General features: G+C 43.7%; 2 protein-coding genes across 4 annotated transcripts in view; both read left to right on the top strand.

The window, feature by feature from the left end:
• LOC115134064 (protein bicaudal D homolog 1-like) overlaps nucleotides 1-4,157 on the top strand; it is a 70,563-nt gene extending 66,406 nt beyond the window's left edge. For both annotated transcript variants that reach the window (XM_065022433.1, XM_065022431.1), the window contains one exon: nucleotides 928-4,157. In XM_065022433.1, the coding sequence (XP_064878505.1) occupies nucleotides 928-1,618 (691 nt within the window). In that variant the 3' untranslated portion in view covers nucleotides 1,619-4,157. The remainder of the gene's footprint in view (nucleotides 1-927) is intronic.
• Nucleotides 4,158-9,992: 5,835 nt separating this feature from the next.
• Nucleotides 9,993-25,124, top strand: part of LOC115134063 (FYVE, RhoGEF and PH domain-containing protein 4-like) — a 101,568-nt gene continuing 86,436 nt past the window's right edge. The window contains exon 1 of one of the 2 annotated variants that reach the window (XM_029667644.2): nucleotides 9,993-10,309. In XM_029667644.2, the coding sequence (XP_029523504.2) occupies nucleotides 10,198-10,309 (112 nt within the window). In that variant the 5' untranslated portion in view covers nucleotides 9,993-10,197. The remainder of the gene's footprint in view (nucleotides 10,310-25,124) is intronic. The other variant, XM_029667646.2, reaches the window with a different exon arrangement.

The following is a 25,124-nucleotide window of genomic DNA, read 5'->3' as shown; positions in this document are numbered from 1 at the left end:
CTCTGTCTCTCGCTTTGTCTCTATCTCTCTCTCGCTCTGTCTGTCTCTCTCTCGCTCTGTCTCTCTCTGTCTGTCTCTCTCTCGCTCTGTCTCTCGTTCTGTCTCTCGCTCTGTCTCTGTCTCTCGCTCTGTCTCGCTCTGTCTCTCTCTCGCTCTGTCTCTCGCTCTGTCTCTCGCTCTGTCTCTCGCTCTGTCTCTCGCTCTGTCTCTCGCTCTGTCTCTCGCTCTGTCTCTCGCTCTGTCTCTCGCTCTGTCTCTCGCTCTGTCTCTCGCTCTGTCTCTCGCTCTGTCTCTCGCTCTGTCTCTGTCTCTCTCTCGCTCTGTCTCTCTGTCTCTCTCTCGCTCTGTCTCTCTGTCTCTCTCTCGCTCTGTCTCTCTCTCGCTCTGTCTCTTGCTCTCTCTCTGTCTCTCTCTCTCGCTCTGTCTCTCGCTCTGTCTCTCTCTCGCTCTGTCTCTCTCTCGCTCTGTCTCTGTCTCTCTCTCACTCTGTCTCTCTCTCGCTCTGTCTCTCTCTCGCTCTGTCTCTCTCTCGCTCTGTCTCTCTCTCGCTCTGTCTCTGTCTCTCTCTCGCTCTGTCTCTGTCTCTCTCTCGCTCTGTCTCTCTCGCTCTGTCTCTCTCTCGCTCTGTCTCTCTCGCTCTGTCTCTCGCTCTCTCTGTCTCTCTCTCTCGCTCTCTGTCTCTCTCTCGCTCTGTCTCTGTTTCTCTCTCGCTCTGTCTCTCTCTCGCTCTGTCTCTCTCTCGCTCTGTCTCTCTCTCGCTCTGTCTCTCTCTCGCTCTGTCTCTCTCGCTCTCTCACTCTCTCTCTCTCGCTCTGTCTCTCTCGCTCTCTCGCTCTGTCTCTCTCTCGCTCTGTCTCTCTCGCTCTCTCGCTCTGTCTCTCTCTCGCTCTGTCTCTCTCTCGCTCTGTCTCTCTCTTTCTCTCCTAGGTGTGATGAGTACGTGACTCAGCTGGATGAGATGCAGAGACAGCTGGCAGCGGCGGAGGATGAGAAGAAGACCCTGAACTCCCTGCTCCGCATGGCCATCCAGCAGAAGCTGGCCTTGACCCAACGCCTGGAGGACCTGGAGTTTGACCACGAACAGACCAGGGACCGCGGCTGCGGCACAAAGGTGCCCAAGATCAAGAACAGCCCACCCAAAGTAAGTCGACGAGCCGCTCTCACTGCTCCCCCCAGCCCTACCATGATACACAGCCCTTCCTCCACCAGCTCCCACTCCTTCAACACCTCCCTGACCCTCTGCAGCCCTCCCTCCCTGGAGCTGCCCCTGTCCTCCAACCCCTGGTCGGCCTCAGACAGAGGCTCATCCCAGTTCTCTTCCTTGCCTCCCCTGGGTGACCCCCAATGGTCCCTAGGCACTCAGACCTTCATCATTGACCCAGAGTCGCTGAGTTTAGAGTTCTGTCGACTCGTTAACAGTCGAGACTCTGGTCTGCACTCTCCTAGCTCCGCCCCTGCGTCTCCCTACCGCTCACCCATTCCCAAGACTTGGCAACACTTGTCGCCGGGGTCGGTGAGAACTCGTACCCAAAAAGACGCACCTCGGCCCTCTGCTCTGGCCACATCTCCCAACAACCCTGTCCCTCGCTCCTACAGTTCCCAGATGCCCCAGCCCTGAGTCCAGGGGGTGGGTTGGAAACAGAGAGGAGGACAGACTGGTTTCCTGTTTCCTGTTTCCTGTGTCTGGCTTGACCTATGCCTATGCAGTACTGTGACACTCTTCTCAGGGATTGGCTATGAGAAGGAGCCCAACAGAGCTTGTTCCATCTGCAAACAATACTCAACAATCTTTTTGTAGTTTTGGGCTCATAAGGCACCACAGTTGCTATTGTCCATTTCTGTAAATAAAGGGATTTAGAGAATAAATGAAATATACTGTATGTGAGAAATATACTAGAAAATGTGAAGTTCTAATGAAAAATAATGTAGAATTTTAGTGTATGAGGATGTGGTGTGTTTAATGAGCTAAGATAGTGTGAGGGATACTTGTACATTTTGGAGATATTTGATGCGCTATAACACAACATATTGTGTATTTGTATTTCCCACCCTTGGCACATACTTCTCATATCACACAACCTAATTATTTTTCCAATGGCTATTAACATTCTTAGGCAATTGATTTTCCCTGTTGTATTCAATGCATATGATAAAGTCTCTTTGTAGTGAATACATGCGTTGCTTTTTCCAACCATCTATAGACTGTGCGCAGAGCTACCATGTGTACTGTGGGCCTCATTGACCAATGGTGCCACTCGGTGGCCGATTTACACAGTTACAGCTGAAACACATTGATAGCCATTGGAATTCCTCAGTCTATCCCAGTAGAGGCTGGTGGGAGGAGCTACAGGAGGACGGGCTCATTGTAATGTCTGGAATGGAACTGAGTCAAACATGTGGTTTCTATATGTTTGATGTGTTTGATATTGCTCCATTGATTCCATTCCAGCCATTACAATGAGCCTGTCCTCCTATAGCTCCTCCCACCAGCCTCCTCTGATCTATCCCTATGAATGTTTGCCACAGAAAATATTAAACCTTGTTTAAATCTCTGGGAATCTTCTTTTGTTAAGCAGAGATGGCAGCAATGCAAATTATACAAAGGAACCTTATCTATTTCTTCATTGGTACATTACTATGTAGGCCACTTTACAGTACTTCTCTGGCTTCGTTTACACAGGTAGCCCAATTCTGATCTTTTTTTCACAAATTGGTCTTTTGACCAATCAGATCAGCTCTGAAGAAGATCTGACGTCAAAAGATTTGATGTAATTGGTCAAAAGACCAATTAGTGGTGTAAACACAGTCTCTGACACAGTCTATCAATTAAACAATTTTGATAACACTGCAAATCATATTATTATTAATGTCATGAGAAAAAAATTCAAGGAATCATTCTAGTTTGTATTCCCCATGATTGATTAACATTTTCAAGCCATTGTATAATATTAATCTTAAATTTTCCACAACATTTTCCATACACTGGCTGACCAAGCTCTACCTGATTTCAGAGCCACAATCCATTGTCCCGTCTCTACATTATACTAAGTACACTATAGCTTGACTTCCTTGTTCCTTGTGACCTTAGTCTATAATGAATATAGAAAACATAGCAAACACAGTGCGTGTGCGAGACAGAAACTGAGAGAATGAACTGTCATGCTTTTTCTGTCAGTGTTGATAGATGTTTGTTGTGGCATGCATGTGACTTTGTTCAGTCCGATCTAAGAGAAAATATATAAATGGTTTAAATGCAGATAAACCATTCAGAGCCGCATGGAAACCAGTGTGACCTCCTCTCTATGATACCCTAACCACACACCCAGCCCTACTACGCTCATATCACCCTGAAAAGGACACGCCCTGAAAAGCACCCCAAATCAACCCTATGCCCATGCCATGTAGTGCCAGCAGATGTCAGTGTCTACCAGTTACTTCTCACACTGACCTAGCTGTGGTTATTGGCTTTTGGCTCCTACAGTGGTCAAATGTTTTTATTGATACAAAAAGAGGTGAAGAATGTCCATGTACATTCAGCTCCAATCCCTGTGACATAATATTGGTTGGACTTTGACTCTATAAAAATGAAACCCAAGGCTGCAGGGTCATTCATTCATTCATGTCTTATATTTGTGTATGATATTATAACTCATCTGATCTAAATATGCTGATTTGTTTTTAGCCCATAGCCGTACATGAGCAGCAGTTGATTACTAAGTCTGACAGCCACCATGATAGTGGTTTGTTTTTGTTTGTTTGTCTCCTTTTGGTGCAGCACAGAAAAATACATGGCTGGATTTGAAACTGTGCGTAAATGTTCTATGTGTGTCTGTGTGTTTCCTTGTGTGTGTCCTGTACGTTAATAGTGCTGTCCATCCTTCTCGGGGGATGGATAGAGGAATGCCTTGTCAGTTGGGTTAGATGAGGCTGGTCTTAAATAACGAGCAGTCATTCAGTGATGCACAAGCCCATTATTGGCCTTGCAAAATGAACAGAGAGCTCTCTTTCTCTTTCTCTCTATCTCTCTCCCTTTCTATGTATTTCTTTCTTTATCTTTCTCACTCTTATATAAACATAAATAACAATTCTCATTATAACAAGTACACAAAATGCACTTCTGTGGTATGTCTGACTGTAGAAAGCATTATTCATTTACTTTCTAGACAAATAAATCATTTGAAAAAACATGAGAATGTGTCAATTGTATGAACTCAAATGGACTGTATTACAGTAAGATGTTAACTTCCAAAATGTGATATTCCAATAAAATGAAAGCGATTACAAGAAAGATTGCTAAAAGCATAAACATTATAATGCCATATGCTCTCATGTTATACTCCAAAAGAGAGCAGAATGTTTCCCAACTGACGTCCTCTCCTCAGACATGTTGAGTTATTACATGTCCCTGACAAGTCTTTCCTCCTGTCTTGTCCACCCGTGTGTCTGTCTGTCCCACTAACCCTGACTGTCACCACTCTGTATATCTGTCTAATGTATCAGTTTCTCATAGATTGTCAGCAGCCTGCTGCCTCTGCCTCAGTATCGTCACCCTCCCCACAACTAAGAGCCTCCATAGCCTGCAGGTAACGTCCCAGAGGCCTGAGCTCTACATCTCTTTCCACTTCTCTTACTCGCACTACATGTGCCTTTGGCCTGCAGGATATACACAGCATGCCCCACATGGCTGGTTCTTAAAGGCCCAGTGCAGTCAAACATTATTTTCCTGTGTTTTATATACAGTACCCTCCACACTTATTGGGACAGTGAAGCATTTCTTTCTTATTTTGGCTCTATACTCCAAAAGTTTCGATTTGAAATCCAACAATGTGCAGACTGTCGGCTTTAATATGAGGGTATTGTCATCCATGTCAGGTGAACCGTTTAGGGATTACAGCACTTTTTCTACATAGCCCCCCCATTTTAGAACCAAAAGTATTGGGACAGATTCACTTATGTGTATTAAAGTAATGTAAAGTTAAGTATTTGGTCCCATATTGAAAGCACACAGTGATTACATCAAGCTTGTGACTCAACACATTTGTTGGATGCATTTTCTGTTTGTTTTGGTTGTGTTTCAGAATATTTTGTGCCCAATAGAAATGAATGGTAAATTATGTATTGTGTCATTTTGGAATCACTTTTATTGTAAATAATAATTGAATATGTTTCTAAACACTTCTACGTTGTGCATGCTACCATGATTATGGATAAACCTGAATGAATCATGAATAATGATGAGTGAGAAAGTTACAGACCGACAAATATCATACCCCCTCAAAAAAGGTGAGAGGTTAGCATGTCTTAGGGTATGATATTTGTCCATCAGTAACTTTCTCACTCATCATTATTCATGAGTCATTCAGAATGATCCGTAATCATGGTACTATCCACATGAATGTTGAAGTATTTAGAAACATATTCTATTCTTATTTAGAAATAAAAGTGACTCTAAAATGACACAATACATTATTTACCATTAATTTATACTGGGCACAAAATCATCTGAAACACAACCAAAATAAATAGCAAATGCATCCAACAAGTTTGTAAAGTTACAAGCTTGATGTAATCATTGCGTGCTAGGAATATGAGACCGAATACCAAACTTTTGACTAATTCAATACACATATTAGTGAATTTGTTCCAATACTTTTGGTCTCCTAAAATGGGGGGACTGTGTACAAAAAGTAAGGCTCACAGTCTGCACTTTAACCTCATAGTCATTGTATCAATTCAAATCCAATGTGCTGGAGTACAGAGCCAAAACAAAATGTGTCACTGTCCCAATACTTTTGTAGCTCACTGTATATTTCCACACTATGAGGTTGGAATAATACTGTGAAATTGTGAAAATCATGAAATTCCCTTTTAGTGTAAGAGCTGTTTGAAAATAGTACCTGGAATTTCCGCCTGTTTTGGTGGGATGGAGTTGTGGCCTGCATGGTGACATCACCAGGCGGCAAATAAGTTAATACGCCAATAAGAAAAAGAGTTCCAAACATCTGCCAATAACAGCTACTTTTCAGTTTCTCCTCCCCACTCAGACCATTCCCAGAGAGTTGTTTTCTTTTCTTGGTTGTTCTTGACCATTTGAATTGAAAACAATCACAGTAAGGTTCCCCAGAAATGATTTGATATTGAGATCATAAGGGCTGCATTGGACCTTTAAGACACAGATATGAATTAATTAACTATAGTTGTTTCATCAAACACATCTCATCACGGGTATCTGTATAATAGTTCACACACACACAAATGATTAACGAACTCATTAAGACGTGAAACTTGTGTATTTTTACTCACAGCACATGGAGTAAAAGGGTGAGGCGTTGGTTTTTATAACTTAGCCACATTAAACTGTTTTGTACTATTGAGCAGGATAATGGCTACATTACTGTTGGCAAATGCATTGGTTTTGCATGACACTTTTGCCACCAGTAATACTCTGCTTCTTCTACTAATGCAGTCCTAGATCCGTTTCATACAGAACTAACTAGTTCATCTCACTACAGTCCCCAACCTCAGCCCTCTATAACCCACCCATACAGTAGGTATCTCATTACCTCTGAATTGTCACTACAGTCCCCAACCTCAGCCCTCTATTCCCACCCATACAGTAGGTATCTCATTACCTCTGAATCGTCACTACAGTCCCCAACCTCAGCCCTCTATAACCCACCCATACAGTAGGTATCTCATTACCTCTGAATCGTCACTACAGTCCCCAACCTCAGCCCTCTATAACCCACCCATACAGTAGGTATCTCATTACCTCTGAATCGTCACTACAGGCAAATGCGTAACTGCTGACAAATCTAATGTCCTGTCTATTTATTTTCTTATTCATAGTGTTGTTTGACCAAGTTGGTTCTCCCAAAATATTTTAAATGTGCTTCACCTTTCCTGATATTTTAACAATTTCCATCGCTGTTGTTTCTGGGAACAGTTTTGGTCCCTCCTATTTGTTTGTTTGTTGATTTCTGAGCACTTTATAGCATCATTGGGATACATGTCCTTTTTACTATATTCCCTGCTATCCTGTCCTCTTTCGCTCTACTCTCTTCTCCCTCCCGTCCTCCTCGCAGTCCATGTCCGAGTCCGAACATTGTGACAGCCCTCCAGGAGGACCAGACACCACCCCTCTCCAGCAGCAGCAGAGGTCCCCTGGATCCACTCAACAGCCTGGTCCAGCAGCATCGCCCCCCAGGTCCCTAGGCATTTAGCCAGTGCGCCCCTACCCATGGGCCCAGGCCTCCTGGAGACACACAGCACCAGAGACTCCTGTCTCCCATCTCACTCAACCTGGCATCCCACTTCTGTGTTCCCTCAGTAAGCCCCGCCTCCACAGGCCACACTTTCTCCTGGTTGGTCGGGTTACAGAGAAGATGAGGGTTGCGGTGCTCCTCACTGGTTGGGCTGGAATTCCGTCAGATCCTGTCCAGAAAAGATAGACTGGAGGACCGGACTGCAGTGCACATGCCAGACTAGCAAATATTATTGACTTAAACGATGTATTGTATTTATATGATTATTTATTATCTATTTAACTGACTTGGTTATTTATTGATTTGTGTTTTGTTCATATTTGTGTTTTGTGATATCATTTGATTGTTGTTGGTCATTCTTTAAAATGAAATTCAAAATGAGTATTATTGCTGTGGTGTTTAGACTTACTAAACTATGGCTGTTATGTTCTCATTGACATCGTCAAAAAATAAAAACATTTGACATATTTCCAATTGAATATAACAAGGTTTTGGATGGTCTATGTCCTACAAGTTTAGCATCACATTTTCTGTCAATAACAAGATTTCCTTTTGGTGATGTGGGATGCTTACAAACTTGCCTAACAGACCAGACATAATATTAGCCATGTAAAAGCATCAGTTTGTAAGGATCATCTCTAAATGTGTAATAGCTTCTGTCTTTACATGGTAGTGTTGAAGTACACAATGAATTTGATATCATTGTGGAGAGACTAATTGAATGGAAGTGATATTGCATTACAATGGTAATATTTGATGAGGTGGGTTGTCTTGATTTTAACTACCAATCTAACATCACTACACTTGAGATGCTTTTTTTATACAACTTTTTTGCAAGACAAAGATTATATTTTTTACATGTTTTTTTAACCACAGTTACTGCTGAGGTGATTGATTATGTTGTCATGTAGGTGAAATCTGATTTGACATAGACACTCTGATACTAAAGGTAGGAGATGAGGAGGTGACGTCTGGGTTAGTAAGCCTGGATGTGGCCTTTAGAATTGCACCAGTTGACCCGACCCTGATCTGTGTGACAAGACTCCCCTCCTCAGTTTAGTTTTAACACATTTCAGATAACACAATCCCCCCATTCTGTGGATCCCTAGTATCATGTTTCTGTCTAAATAAGGCATTTGAATTCGCTCTTCTTAAACATGGCATTGTTTATGTGTCAGAGATTGCTTGTTTAATGTCTAACCCAAAGGAAATTACGGTAATCAAATATCATGCTGGGGCATGAATGAAATACTGTAGTTTCAAACCAAAGGTAAACTACCTTCTCCTCCAAACATTGTTCTTTACAAGCACAATAAGGACTTTGCATTGAAGAAATAACCGTGGACATCTCGATCCAGGCATCTCTCTTCCGGTTATCAGAGCCATGTGTAGATCTACCCTGTATATGGCTTTGTCGGATATGATATCATGACACTAACCAGCAGGCTGAGAACAGGGATGAATACCAAAGTCTTCCAGGATATAGGAAGGATTTTGTGAGTCACACGCTTACACCTTCAGATCAATTTGTATAAAGCTTTGATGATCTGGCTAACCTAGTTGAAACATTAATGCAAGAAGAGCCAAGAAAAACCGTGTGTTTGTGTTGATGATGTAGCTAATGTTTGAGTTGCATGATTCACATCCGCTGTATCTCTTTCTCTCTTTCCTTTGAGTCGATAGTAATGATTATGTCTTATGTTTAACTAGTCCGCTTTATTGAAGGGGAATCTGAACACCTAGTTCCTTATAGATTGGAGCCAGATGCATTGTGATAGATTTTTCTTACAGTTCTCTATTCATTCATTCACAAATGTCGGTGGATTTATTGAACTTAATTGGGTTTATTCTGGTGAGACATGTGTATACTGTAACCACAAAGGACAATCACCCTTAGAATCCACACAGTTAGTGCTGGTGAAAGCATGTTTGCAACTACATTGTTTGTATTATGAAACCTTGGGTGGAACAGAAGAAGATGAAGAAGAGGAGTGAGGTTCAAAGCTAGTCTAGTGACTGGTGTCTGGAGAACATTTTGTCTACTCCTTTGGTTGTTGCACAAGTTCCTTCATCATTGGAAGATGGCGATACAGAACAGTGCCCTGGCGTTAGAGACACTAATCAATAAAGAAAAAAGGAATTAAAAGACAGCAATATACTGTATTGGGTTTCTTGTTAATATTTTTTACTCCATTTAAAACAGTGTAACATCGGCTTCAATATCAAATAAAAACAACTGTCTTGGAGTAATATGGACTGTATTGGCTGAGTCTTTTTTCTCAAGTATGATGGTCCTAATAACCTTATGTATGTCATCCATTTCATAACAGTTTCCATTTATTTGGAAGTGTTACTTTATCATTATGGATGTTTATTACAGTCAATAACACAGGCACAGCACAACCTGTCATTATTTTACATTAGATTGTATGCAAAACACCTTTCAGCTATTCAAGGAAGTGGTACGTTCTCTCTGTAATCTATTGTTTTCCTACAACCAGCATGATATTCATATCGCAATAATAGCCTATTAATCACTATCTTGTTCCATATCGAACGGGGATGGGGGGGGGGTCCTCCTCCAATCAGAGCAACGGATACAGTCTGCAACAGTGAAACAGGGCGGGGTTTGAAATAGTCTGCTTGAAGGTGATTGTACAGAGATAAACGGATCATGATGATTTAGGGGAGCGCAGAGCGGACTTTGGACTGTCATCAGCGTTTATAGTGGCTATCTGGGAAAATATAAGTGTACTTGCCAGTGACACCTTCAACACGTTTGTTTCATGTTGCGGTCGATGATTAGTTGGAATATTGTTTGACATGGAATTAAATTAACTGTAGCCTAATATGTTGAATGCTAATTGTGCATTTCAGTGCTCGAGTAGGCTCGACTACCCGATAGAGCTGCTCACTCTGTAAATCTTTTTCGATGTTGGAACGGTCAGCACAGGATAAGGACATGGACGACTTCAGACGGGTCGCCTTCCGGAGGAAACCCCGAACTATTGGCGAATCTGATATGGAGCATGATGAATATTCAGGTGAGTGACTGACCGATGGCGGTGCGTAGCTGGTAGTGGCGTGTTTCGCTCAAACGGCCAAAAAAACATATACAACTCAGATCCTCAACATTGGGTACAGTGAGTGTAATATTTGGTGTAACATGTCTAATAACGTGTGTAGTAGTGCCTTGATACTGTGAAATGTTAGGGTTTGCTTTTGGCTATTCCATCACAGTGATAATGTTTTACTTTTGTGCATGTGCACATAGAAACTAAAAGAGATTCTGTTGCCTGGCTTCACTGTCCGTCCACACTATTACTTTAACAATCTTATCGTGTTACTGTAGTTGTATGTACTGTTTCACATACCTTGCACATCATAAATCAATCAAATGTATTTATAAAGCCCTTTTTTACATCAGTCGATGTCACAAAGTGCTGTACAGAAACCAGCCTAAAACCCCAAACAGCAACAATGCAGGTGTAGAACCATGGTGGCTAGGAAAAAACTCCCTAGAAAGGCAGGAACCTAGGAAGAAACCTAGAGAGGAACCAGGCTCTGAGGGGTGGCCAGTCCTCTTCTGGCTGTGCCGGGTGGAGAACATAACAGTACAGGGCCAAGATGATCAAACGTTCATAGATGACCAGCAGGGTCAAATAATAATAATCACAGTGGTTGTAGAGGGTGCAACAGGTCAGCACCTCAGGAGTAAATGTCAGTTGGCTTTTCATAGCCGGTCATTCAGAGTTAGAGACAGCGGGTGGGGTAGAGAGAGAGAAAACAGCATGTCTGGGACAGGTAGCACGTCCCGTGAACAAGTCAGGATTCCATAGCCGCAGGCAGAACAGTTGAAACTGGAGCAGCAGCACGACCAGGTGGACTGGGGTCAGCAAGGAGTCATCAGGCCAGGTAGTCCTGAGGCATGGTCCTAGGGCTCAGGTTCTCAGAGAGAGAGAGAGAGAGAGAGAATTAGAGGGAGCATACTTAAATTCACACAGGACACCGGATAAGACGGGAGAAATACTCCAGATATAACAGTCTGAACCTAGTGCCCCGACACATAAACTATTTCAGCATAATTACTGGAGGCTGAGACAGGAACCTCCAGTCATTGGGTGAACATAACCTAGTCATTGGGTGAACATAAATGGTTGCCATAATCTTGGGCTAGGCTATTGAGCTATTGTGAAAGTATGGAATGGCCAACACACCTGTAGTATGTGTTTGTACAGAGAGGGGATTGCATTGCACTAGACTGCTGACTGCTGAACAGTCAGATATGTATGAGGGGGAAGGTGGCAGACATGCCTTAACCTGTTATGTAATTTCTTTAATGCCTCAAATAGTTTTCTATTTCAACCCCTTGACTAGTGTTCCTTCTATCTGTTGTTACTGAGAGTCTGTCCAGCCTGTGCCTAGGCATGCTACAGAGAGAGAGGGGTGGAACACTTACATGGCCCAGTCTTGTCTCTCCCTGTCGTGGGGAGATTAAATGTGGTTGTGCAAACAACATGGAGCATTGCAAATATTTTATTGAAATCAGAGCCAACTATAGCCTACGTGCCTTCTGTTTGGTGAAAACTTTGCCTTTGGGCAATGTCACCTCCAGGATAGAGTGGTGAGGTGACCCTTTAAGGCTGAGTTCGTACTAACGGAAATAGACAAATTAGATGTCACTTAATTAAATCAAGTGGGGTAATACTGTAGAGTTCAGAGACACCATGTGATCAGTCATGAGTCATCCTCAAGCGTCTCCTCTGACCTGCTGCTCTATAGTCACCTGCTGCTCTACCCCCTGTAGTGCCTTGTGGTCGGAGGTCAAGCAGTTGCCATACCAGGCAGTGATGCAACCAACCATGCTCTCGATGGTGCAGCTGTCAAACTTTTTGGGGATCTGAGGACCCATGCCAAATCTTTTCAGTCTCCTGAGGGGGAACAGGCAATGTTGTGCCCTCTTCACAACTATTTGGTGTGTTTGGACCATGATGGTTTGTTGGTGATGTGGACGCCAAGGAACTTGAAGCTCTCAACCTGTTCCACTACAGTCCCGTCAATGAGAATGGGGGCGTGCTCGGTCCTTCTTTTCCTGTAGTCCACAATCATCTCCTTTTTCTTGATCATTTTGAGGGAGAGGTTGTTATCCTGGCACCACATGGCCAGGTCTCTGACCTCCTTCCTATAGGGTGTCTTACCGTTGTCGGTAATTAGGCCCACCACTGTTGTGTCGTCTGCAAATTTAATGATGGTGTCTACCCTTTAGCTCAGTGCGGATGTTGCCTGAGATGTGCATCCCCGTGGTTCCTGTAAACACACTCTTCCCCATATGGTCTAAAGACTGATTTTGTGTGTATGTCCAATATCTCCAGCCATCACGCTATAACGTGTCAGTTTAACACCTGCACCGCACTTTTGTTTGTTGGCATCTTAGGTATTGTTCTGCTTGCTGAGTGAAATTTCCCTCATTAACCACAGACAGCAAGTAGCTGGATCTAAAAGTGTCGTCTGGTCACCTGGCCTTAGTATGATGCCATCCTCTGGGGCCATAACAAAGGTTCTGTTTGTGTTCCCTTTGCCCTGGGAAGGAGCAGGGCACTCTGGGATAGCATAGCTGGGCTGGATGCATCAATGGCTCTGTGGTGTATTGTTATTGTGGTGGTTGTTGCGCTGAGCTGAGCCCTCTGTCTCTCTCAACTAGCTTTAACTCACTCTCAAACCCTGGTGTTGCACAACTCACTCAGTTCATTATAAATATAAGAGCTTTATTATAGTCTGTTAAGTTGGCATGCCATAAACATGGGTTATTACCACTTCATTAATTGTTAGCCATGAATTACAGTGACAGCCTTCCTGCAACTGCATCTTTCTGCATAGACTAATGTATGAATGATAGTTTGTCAGAATGAGGAACCAGAGGTCTTCAGGTTTCCCCACGGAGGCACTATTGAACAGGCTATAGTTTAGGTTACTACGCTAATGCTCTCGGTGCTTTCTGTGCTTTTTGCTTTTGTGTTTTCTCTCTGTGCTCCTGCTTTGGTATGAGCATGTGACTGTGTATAAACCCCTGATAGCCCATATCATGAGGTTAGAGTCAAAGCCAGACTACATTGATCTTCATCACATGCTTTAAGTTAAGCCCTGCATGTTCAAGGTATTCATCCAAGGTCCATTTTTTTTTTTGCCACAAAGTCAATGAATGTTTATTGGAGTGTTCTCTTAATAATAATTGAATGCGTTGATTTCATTCATCCAAGTCTCAATGTGATTTCGATTCTATATGGGATTCAAGTTTTGGCATGAAGCTATGACTATCAATACTGTAACTCTTGGAATGTAACAGTACATCTCTATGGAAGGTACAGGTACAGTGGGTATCATAAGTATTCACCCCACTTTGATTTTTTTCACATTTTGTTACGTTACAAAGTGGGATTGAAATTAATTTAATTGTGATTGTATTTTGTCATTGATCTACACAAAATACTATGTAATGTCAAAGTGGAAGATAAAACTCCTGCCTCCTGAGTGGCTCAGTTGCAAGCTGTGCCACTAGAGATCCTGGTTTGAGTCCAGGCTGTGTCGCAGCCGGCCACGACCGGGAGACCCATGGGCTGGCACACAATTGGCCCAGCGTCATCTGGGTTAGGGGAGGGTTTGGCTGCAGGAATGTCCTTGTCCCATCGTGCACTAACGACTCCTGTGGCGGGCCGGGCACAGTGCACGCTGACACGGTCGCCAAGTGTACAGTGTTTCCTCCGACACATTGGTGCGGCTGGCTTCCAGGTTAAGTGGGGATTGTGTCAAGAAGCAGTGTGGCTTGGCGGGTTGTTTTTCGGAGGATGCATGGCTGTCGACCTTCGCCTCTCCCGAGTCCGTACAGGAGTTGCAGCGTTGAGACATGACTGTAACTACCACTTGGATACCATGAAAAAGGGATACATTTTTCTTATTTTTAAAAAACAAATTAAAAAGTGGAAGAAAAAACTCCCTGTCTTTGCCAATTTCAAGCATACCCATACCATGATGGGCATGCTTGACAATGAAGAGGCAGTTACTCAGTGAAGTGTTGTGTTCAGTGAAGGCTGCTGAGGGGAGGACGGCTCATAATAATGGCTAGAACGGAGCAAATGGAATGTCATCAAACACATAGAAACCATGTGTTTGATGTATTTAATACCAGTCCACTGATTCTGCTCCAGCCATTACCATGAGCCCATCATCCACAAGGAAGGTGCCACCAACCTCCTGTAGTTGTGTTGGATTTGCACCAAACATAAAGGCTTTATTTAGGGCAAAAGGTTTTTTAATTAGTCTCAGATTGCTCTGGCAATTCTCACATAGACACTTCATTGAGAGGAATGTATGATATGCTTTTTACATTTGTATATGTATAGTGGGGCAAAAAGATATTTAGTCAGCCACCAATTGTGCAAGTTCTCCCACTTAAAAATATTTTTTTATTTTTTTATTTCACCTTTATTTAACCAGGTAGGCAAGTTGAGAACAAGTTCTCATTTACAATTGCGACCTGGCCAAGATAAAGCAAAGCAGTTCAACACATACAACGACACAGAGTTACACATGGAGTAAAACAAACATACAGTCAATAATACAGTATAAACAGTATATACGATGTGAGCAAATGAGGTGAGATAAGGGAGGTAAAGGCAAAAAAAGGCCATGGTGGCAAAGTAAATACAATATAGCAAGTAAAACACTGGAATGGTAGATTTGCAGTGGAAGAATGTGCAAAGTAGAAATAAAAATAATGTGGTGCAAAGGAGCTAAATAAATAAAATAAATACAGTAGGGAAAGAGGTAGTTGTTTGGGCTAAATTATAGGTGGGCTATGTACAGGTGCAGTAATCTGTGAGCTGCTCTGACAGTTGGTGCTTAAAGCTAGTGAGGGAAATAAGTGTTTCCAGTTTCAGAGATTTTTGTAGTTCGTTCCAGTCATTGGCAGCAGAGAACCGGAAGGAGAGGCGGCCAAAGAAAGAATTGGTTTTGGGGGTGATGAGAGAGATATACCTGTTGGAACGTGTGCTACAGGTGGGAGATGCTATGGTGACCAGCGAGCTGAGATAAGGGGGGACTTTACCTAGCAGGGTCTTGTAGATGACATGGAGCCAGTGGGTTTGGCGATGAGTATGAAGCGAGGGCCAGCCAACGAGAGCGTACAGGTCGCAATGGTGGGTAGTATATGGGGCTTTGGTGACAAAACGGATTGCACTGTGATAGACTGCATCCAATTTGTTGAGTAGGGTATTGGAGGCTATTTTGTAAATGACATCGCCGAAGTCGAGGATTGGTAGGATGGTCAGTTTTACAAGGGTATGTTTGGCAGCATGAGTGAAGAATGCTTTGTTGCGAAATAGGAAGCCAATTCTAGATTTAACTTTGGATTGGAGATTTTTGATGTGGGTCTGGAAGGAGAGTTTACAGTCTAACCAGACACCCAGGTATTTGTAGTTGTCCACGTATTCTATTTTACTTATTTTCCACCATAATTTGCAAATAAATTCATTAAAAATCCTACAATGTGATTTTCTGGATTTTTTTCTTCTCATTTTGTCTGCCATAGTTTGAAGTGTACCTATGATGAAAATTACAGGCCTCTCTCATCTTTTTAAGTGGGAGAACTTGCACAATTGGTGGCTGACTAAATACTTTTTTGCCCCACTGTAGTTGTTTTGTGAAAATCATGATGAAACTGGCCATTTTAGGCCCTTTTTAGAACTATACATGTCTCCTGTAAAACCCTATGATCCGTGAACCGTACAGACAACATATTGGTATCATTGTACTCCTTATAGTGCGTCCTATAATAAGGACTGGGCCTATATTCTGGATAATTTTTTTCTCATATGAATTTATTCAAGATTATAAATATTATTATTAATAATAATAAAGGCACACTTTCTAATTTTGCTTTTTTTATATAAATACTGTATATATATATATATATATTTATATATATATTTTTTTACATATTGTTAGGAACAATATACTCTTCAAACAAGTTACATTTCCAGAGTGGGCTCTCTATTACTTTTTGGGATATGACCCATTTTATACATAGAAACTTACATTACAGGTAATTAACCAATCACAACCCTCCTTTAGGATTTGTTGGGTTCTGAGAATATGAAAATATACTTATTCGTGTCACTGATGGAGTGCTAAGGTTTAGAGGCTCTACACCAGAAGTTAAGGGTTATAGGAGGAAGGTATATAGTGTGTGCAACTAAGCTTGGAATGTGTTGAGTACAGGGAAGTGATTACATGTAGCAGGCATTGATAATGGGAGACGGGTGGAGATCTTGGAAACTAACAATGTCACTGAGGGAGAGAGTGTAATGCATAACGTTTACATTATGTCAGGATATGTTATTGTTAGCCATCAGGGATCCTCTGAGAGGAGAAGAGACACAGTCTGGTATCAATAACCATGACAGCCTTGAGTTGGGGAGGAGTGAGCACTTTGGGGTAGCGGTCAGGTTAGATGAAGTGAGGAAGAACAGATATCACTAAGGTTCTGTCTAGCAACAGAGATGCATTGGCTGTTCAGATGTGGAGGAGGAGACTCAGCATAGGAGAAAGGGTTAAATATCAGTGCTTGTGTGAAATATTTTTTGTCTGAATCCAGCTGTATCAACCCTTTGGGAAGAATTAAACTTGGTTAACCTGTTGCCTCTACTTGGGACGCTTGCGTCCCAACTAGAGCTCTGGAAATGCAAATGTGCTACGCTAAATGCTAATAGTATTAGTTAAAACTCAAAAGTTCATTAAAATACACATGCAGGGTATCAAATTAAAGCTACACTCGTTGTGAATCTAGGCAACAAGTCCGATTTTTAAAATGCTTTTCGGCGACAGCATGAGAAGCTATTATCTGATAGCATGCACCAATACACTACAACAGAAAAGCACAGCAGCGGACGTAAACAAAATAATTAGCATTTCGGCGTTACACAAACCGCACAATAAAATAGAAAACAGTCATTACCTTTCACCATCTTCTTTGTTGGCACTCCTAGATGTCCCATAAACACTATTGGGTCTTTATTTCGATTAAATCGGGCCATATAAAGCCAAGATATCGTTATATGTAGACTGTGTGATAAACGAAAAAAACAGCGATTTCACAACGTAACGTCATTTTTAAAATTCAAAAAGTAGACGATAAACTTTCACAAAACACTTCGAAATACGTTTGTAATGCTACTTTAGGTATTAGTAAACGTTAATAAGCGATAAAAATCATCCGTAGGCGATGTAAATATCATTAGCTGTCGTCTTGGAAAAAATTTCAGGAGAGAGCTCTTCCGGAATGATCTGGGCGGAGACCGGAGGTAAGCGGTGCCCCTCTTTCGGTTCAACCAAGAATCAAAGATGATTAAATTCACAAGACTCTCGACAACACGGGGATGCTGTGGGAGTTGAATGCTCGGTCTTATCTAATTCGGCTCACTGTTAACAATTGCTGGAAGTGGCGCAAGGATATTTATTTCCATTTTCTGTGATCAGGTTTTCCTGCGCTTTCCGATGTAACGCACGTTATGTAATAGCCACAGTCGTGATTTAACCAGTTTTAAAAACGTCCGAGGGTTTCCTATCCACACATTCTAACCATATGAACGTACTATATTCCTGGCATGAGTAGCAGGGCGCTGAAATGTTGCGCGATTTTTAACAAAATGTTCAAAAAAGTAGAGGGTCGACTGAAGAGGTTAAACTTCTCTAGTGTCCGTGAGTTATTTACTCAAAATTAGAACCTAACAGATTGTACAGTACATTCAGCAAATCACCAACAGAGGGAGTTCACTTTGAATCTATTTTCCTGTGTTTGAATCTATTCACTGTGTTGGTGGTGCTCATGTATCATAACTTAAAAAGTAGCAGAGAGTCCACTCTGGAAATGTAATGTACTGTAGTTGTAGAGTATATTGTTGGCAGAACAATCTGAGATAGCAAAAATATGTTTTTGTGTGGTTTAATACACCATCCACAGCATAATTATTAACTTGACCATGCTGATTTGTTATTGTTACCCATCTACCAATCACAGTCCTTCTTTATGAGGCTTTCGAAAAGCTCCCTGGCCTTTAGTTGAATCTGTGCTTGAAATTCAATACTTGACTGAGGGACTTTACAGATTTTGTATGTATGGGGGACAGAGGATGGGGTAGTCATCGAAAAATCATGTCAACCCCTATTATTTCACATTATTGGTATGTCGAGAAGCCCTCCCTTCCCTCTGGAAATATATCATCACAGTGAGGTAGGTGGGTGTGTTCCTCACATAGCAGGAACTGGGTAATATAGCTCTTTCAATATTCCTCAGAGGGTTTTAGTCTACACACCCGTACCCCTATTTTGAACTGTGGTGTAATTAATCATTCCAGTTCCCAACAACTCCACTAGATAGCAGTGAATGCTCACTAAAATGTCTCTGATAAAATGCTTTTGATTAATACCAGTGGTAGGGATTGGTGAGTCTGCAACCACTAGGTCAGGGGTAGGGATTGGTGAGTCTGCAACCACTAGGTCAGGGGTAGGGATTGGTGAGTCTGCAACCACTAGGTCAGGGGTAGGGATTGGTGAGTCTGCAACCACTAGGTCAGTGGTCTGCAACCATAGGATTGGTGAGTCTGCAACCACTAGGTCAGGGTTAGGGATTGGTGAGTCTGCAACCACTAGGTCAGGGGTAGGGATTGGTGAGTCTGCAACCACTAGGTCAGGGGTAGGGATTGGTGAGTCTGCAACCACTAGGTCAGGGGTAGGGATTGGTGAGTCTGCAACCACTAGGTCAGGGGTATGGATTGGTGAGTCTGCAACCACTAGGTCAGGGTAGGGAGGTCAGGGGTAGGGATTGGTGAGTCTGCAACCACTAGGTCAGGGGTAGGGATTGGTGAGTCTGCAACCACAAGGTCAGGGGTAGGGATTGGTGAGTCTGCAACCACTAGGTCAGGGGTAGGGATTGGTGAGTCTGCAACCACTAGGTCAGGGGTAGGGATTGGTGAGTCTGCAACCACTAGGTCAGGGGTAGGGATTGGTGAGTCTGCAACCACTAGGTCAGGGTTAGGGATTTGTGAGTCTGCAACCACTAGGTCAGGGTTAGGGATTGGTGAGTCTGCAACCACAAGGTCAGGGGTAGGGATTGGTGAGTCTGCAACCACTAGGTCAGGGGTAGGGATTTGTGAGTCTGCAACCACTAGGTCAGGGTTAGGGATTGGTGAGTCTGCAACCACAAGGTCATGGGTAGGGATTGGTGAGTCTGCAACCACTAGGTCAGGGGTAGGGATTGGTGAGTCTGCAACCACTAGGTCAGGGGTAGGGATTGGTGAGTCTGCAACCACTAGGTCAGGGGTAGGGATTGGTGAGTCTGCAACCACTAGGTCAGGGGTAGGGATTGGTGAGTCTGCAACCACTAGGTCAGGGGTAGGGATTGGTGAGTCTGCAACCACTAGGTCAGGGGTAGGGATTGGTGAGTCTGCAACCACTAGGTCAGGGGTAGGGATTGGTGAGTCTGCAACCACTAGGTCAGGGGTAGGGATTGGTGAGTCTGCAACCACTAGGTCAGGGGTAGGGATTGGTGAGTCTGCAACCACTAGGTCAGGGAGTTGGTGAGTCTGCAACCACTAGGTCAGGGGTAGGGATTGGTGAGTCTGCAACCACTAGGTCAGGGGTAGGGATTGGTGAGTCTGCAACCACTAGGTCAGGGGTAGGGATTGGTGAGTCTGCAACCACTAGGTCAGGGGTAGGGATTGGTGAGTCTGCAACCACTAGGTCAGGGGTAGGGATTGGTGAGTCTGCAACCACTAGGTCAGGGGTAGGTATTGGTGAGTCTGCAACCACTAGGTCAGGGGTAGGGATTGGTGAGTCTGCAACCACTAGGTCAGGAGTAGGGATTGGTGAGTCTGCAACCACTAGGTCAGGGGTAGGGATTGGTGAGTCTGCAACCACTAGGTCAGGGGTAGGCAACTAGATTCAGCTGAGGGATGATTTTGGTCGGGGGGCCGGAACATAATTCCAATAATTTGTACACAGCAAATTGACCACAACTAAGCCCAAAAATAGATTGTATTTCAAAATAACAATAATTTAATACCTTGATTACATTGAGACACGATCACATATTTTTTACATTTATTTTACCTTTATTTAACTAGGCATGTCAGTTAAGAACAAATTCTTATTTGTCTATGTTTTGTCTTTTTAAAATTTTATTTAATATATATACTGTATATATATATATATTTTTTTTTTACAAAAACTGTGGGGGGGCCCAAAAATCCCCGGTTTTGATAACATACAATGATAACATACAATGGAATATCTTCTGTTTCCCCCTGTTTGTTCTATTAGATGTTAAGGAAAAAGATAGCTTCCCATGGTTTGGTTTACCTCATGTTCATATGAAATTATCCTCTGTTATTGCATTATACCCGTCCTATCTGGCCAATGACTGGTTTTCTACAGATAAAGAGAAGTTGACAGTGCAGCCTCAGCCGTGTGTTTCTTTACCCAGGATGTGAATGGTCAATTTGATAGGATGAGTCTACTATTATCAGACGTGTTTGCCTGGAAGTGTTTTTCTCCAGCCTAGTGGGCAATACGTTTAGTGGTGGGAAAAGTAGGAGTCAAGGCCACTCACCCTTTTCCCAGGTGTGAGGGAGTACTCCACCACACACACACACACACACACACACACCCTACCGTTCTCATTCTGGGAAGACATGGCATTCCTTCCCCAGGCCTACGGGGAGGTGAAGGGAAGGGGATTATTTGAGTGTGTTTGTACAGAAATGTGTGTATGAGTTTGTCTGGGCTGGAGGGAGGGGAAGGGTCTGGTGACACACTTCCTGCAGTTGTCCCCCCACCACCTGCCCAGGGGGTTCTCTGTTTGTTTCAGTCAGCACACCCATGTGAATGTTCAACGCCACTGCGTTTTTCAACTCCGGTCCTATTTAATGTTGTTGTTTCTTTCAAGCGGAAAGCTTCCTGACCCCTCATACAATTAGCTGTTTCCCTTGCCTGGTTTGAGGCAAGGGAAACCCCAAATCCATCAGTCAGTGAGCCCATAGACCCAACAGAAAGGAGATACTAAAGAGACTTTACACTCCTAAAGCCCACTGAAGCAACACCAGCCCAAACCCATTCTTGCCAAAAGGTAACTGGTTAGCTGTCTCAGTCACGGTTCCTGTTTTTCTTTCCATGCAACTGCCGGTGATTCCTGACTGTGGTGTGTTGTTTCCCGCCTGGCTGACAGCGTGCTGCTCTGAGGCTCCTGTGAGTTGACTCAGCTCTCTGGTCCAGTCCACAGTCTTAGAGCTCGGCAGAGGAGCTTAGGGAGAGACACAGACACATGTCACTCTGAACATAGAGGAACTTACAGGGGAACGGAGAGCACCCCATCCTTCATATAGGTCTACTACTGCTTCCCCCCCAACTCTCTCTCCAGCTCACCCAGCACAGGGAGCTCCATAGGCCCATCCATTGTTCAGCTGGGAGAGGGAGAGGGCGAGGTAGGGAGGACGGTGTATTTTGGGCAACCATTCACATGCAGGAAGTGTGGCTTCAGTCCCAGTGTCAGATGCACTTTCCTTGCCTCTCTGGTTTTCTGGCTCTGTATTCCACATTCTGTCCTTCTCTGCCTGACTGTACGCCCAGCGACCTGCTCCAGGTGTCAGCCCTACCGACCGGACAGGGAGACAGGATGGACGGCCTGGCCAGTGGCTACCGCAGGTCCCGAAGGCTGCGCCGCCGCATCTCCTCGGGTAGGTGACCTGGGAGTTACAGGAGTAGGACACCATCTTGGACACAGTGACACTCATCAAAGAATGCAGGGGACCCCCAAGGCCATGTGATGTCACCATAGTACAGAGCCTACAGGGTATGAAAATGAAAGATTTTGAAACGTGTTCTCTAAAGATAAGGCGTTGACTTTGGATACTGAAAATGAACCGACGCCAAAAGTATTGGTTTTGGAGAAGAAAAGGTAAAGCTGTTTCTGTTGTTAAGATGTGGAGACTTACTGTGGGCCTGTTGGATTGAAGTCAATGGTTGAAGTTTTTGCACATTTCCACTGTGAGAGAGGGATGTACTCCCTGTGTATCCCTTTAACCTGGCTCTATACTGAAGTGTTGACTATATAAACTATATAGATTCAGACAGAGTACAGGTATGACGCAGGAGTAGACATAAGTAAAAGTGAGTGTCTGAGAGAACAAGGGATGGTGTGCAAATGGTGACTTGAATGTAACAACTTCATCCCACTTCATGTTCCAATCTGAACCTGGGATTTGTGTCCCTATGTCCCTACACCATCCCTGCCACCCACACAGCCATTTTAGGAGCATGCTAACCCCTTTCCTCCAGCACAACTGGCCTCTATCCTGCCTCCCGTTAACTGATATGATGTGCCACTAATCTGTATTCTCCACCAGTGAAGGCTCCATTTTATGAACATTATCTTTTGGCTATGCTCCCAGACGTCAGCTGCTCCATTCATTTTTCTGCCCATTCTAACATATTACAGCTCTATGACCATATGATTATTTTTCTGCCCATTCTAACATATTACAGCTCTATGACCATATGATTATTTTTCTGCCCATTCTAACATATTACAGCTCTATGACCATATGTTTTTAAAAGTGACATATTGTGACACATAAACGGGAGCAAATCACACAAAGAAGTTGTTGACACGAGAGACCGAGAGAGTGATTTGGAAATTGATACTGTCCCAGTGAACTATCTGCTTCGGTCTAATTTATTCCTATATAATTTGTTTATTATTATTTATGTAACTAACAAGTATTTCTTCCAATATTACATAACATTTATTACACAGCAATAGGCAACAGCTATAAATCAAATCAAATCAAATGTATTTATATAGCCCTTCGTACATCAGCTGATATCTCAAAGTGCTGTACAGAAACCCAGCCTAAAACCCCAAACAGCAAGCAATGCAGGTGTTGAAGCACGTTGGCTAGGAAAAACTCCCTAGAAAGGCCAAAACCTAGGAAGAAACCTAGAGAGGAACCAGGCTATGTGGGGTGGCCAGTCCTCTTCTGGCTGTGCCGGGTAGAGATTATAACAGAACATGACCAAGATGTTCAAATGTTCATAAATGACCAGCATGGTCGAATAATAGTAGGGCAGAACAGTTGAAACTGGAGCAGCAGCATAGTCAGGTGGACTGGGGACAGCAAGGTGTCATCATGTCAGGTAGTCCTGGGGCACGGTCCTAGGGCTCAGGTCCTCCGAGAGAGAGAAAGAAAGAGAGAATTAGAGAGAGCATATGTGGGGTGGCCAGTCCTCTTCTGGCTGTGCCGGGTGGAGATTATAACAGAACGTGGCCAAGATGTTCAAATGTTCATAAATGACCAGCATGGTTGAATAATAGTAGGGCAGAACAGTTGAAACTGGAGCAGCAGCATGGCCAGGTGGACTGGGGACAGCAAGGAGTCATCATGTCAGGTAGTCCTGGGACATGGTCCTAGGGCCCAGGCCAGTTGAAACTGGAGCAGCAGCATGGCTAGGTGGACTGGGGACAGCAAGGAGTCATCATGTCAGGTAGTCCTGGGGCATGGTCCTAGGGCTCAGGTCCTCCGAGAGAGAGAAAGAAAGAGAGAAGGAGAGAATTAGAGAACGCACACTTAGATTCACACAGGACACCGAATAGGACAGGAGAAGTACTCCAGATATAACAAACTGACCCTAGCCCCCCGACACATAAACTACTGCAGCATAAATACTGGAGGCTGAGACAGGAGGGGTCAGGAGACACTGTGGCCCCATCCGAGGACACCCCCGGACAGGGCCAAACAGGAAGGATATAACCCCACCCACTTTGCCAAAGCACAGCCCCCACACCACTAGAGGGATATCTTCAACCACCAACTTACCATCCTGAGACAAGGCCGAGTATAGCCCACAAAGATCTCCACCACGGCACAACCCAAGGGTGGTAAAAAGTATCATCAAGAATGAGATCACCCAGTCCTCTGGGTCGGTGACAGCCCTCACACCCAGCTCTATGTTGTTGTCAAAGCATGCATAAAATGCATTGAATTTGTCTGATAGGGAGGCGTCATTGGACAGATCATGGTTGGGTCTTCCTTTGTAACCCATAATGTACTGCAGCCCCTACCACATGCAGCGGTGTTGGAGCTTGTGTAAGATTCCAGCTTTTTTCTATATTGTCCTTTTGCTCGTTTGTTGACTGCTGAGGTCATAGCTTGCCTTCTCATTTGTTGCCTCTGCCGAGGTCATAGCTTGCCTTGTACTTATTCCTGTCTTCAGCCATAGCATCAGGGTTGTCGATGATAGCTCTGTGTGCGGTAGGCTTGCTCTTTAGTTTAGTGCCAACCTCAGTGTTAATCCAGGGCTTTTGATTAGGGAAGCAGCGAACCCTCACCGTGGGTACAATGTTGCCAATGCATTTTCTAATGAAGCCAGTGATGGTGGTATTTAGTGCGACAATGTAGCATAACCTCTGATTCTGGTGACCATTTCTCAACGGAGCTATTATGACACAAGGTGAGACCCATACACAGACACAGGAGGTAGATGGTTGGAGTCCTACAGTGTTTATTAATCCAAAAGGAGTAGGCAAGAGAATGGTCGTGGACAGGCAAAATGTCAAAACCAGACCAGTCCAGGAGGTACAGAGTGGCAGACAGGCTCGTGGTCAAGGCAGGCAGAATGGTCAGGCAGGCGGGTACAAAGTTCAGGAACAAGCAGGGGTCAAAACCGGGAGGACTAGAAAAAGGAGAATAGCAAAAAGCAGGAGAACGGGAAAAACGCTGGTTGACTTAGAAAAACATACAAGATGAACTGGCA

This window comes from Oncorhynchus nerka, linkage group LG9a (assembly GCF_034236695.1).
Source record: "Oncorhynchus nerka isolate Pitt River linkage group LG9a, Oner_Uvic_2.0, whole genome shotgun sequence".
Taxonomy (NCBI): domain Eukaryota; kingdom Metazoa; phylum Chordata; class Actinopteri; order Salmoniformes; family Salmonidae; genus Oncorhynchus; species Oncorhynchus nerka.
The sequence above is the reverse complement of the archived record's forward strand: the minus strand, read 5'-3'. Positions and strand labels throughout refer to the sequence as shown.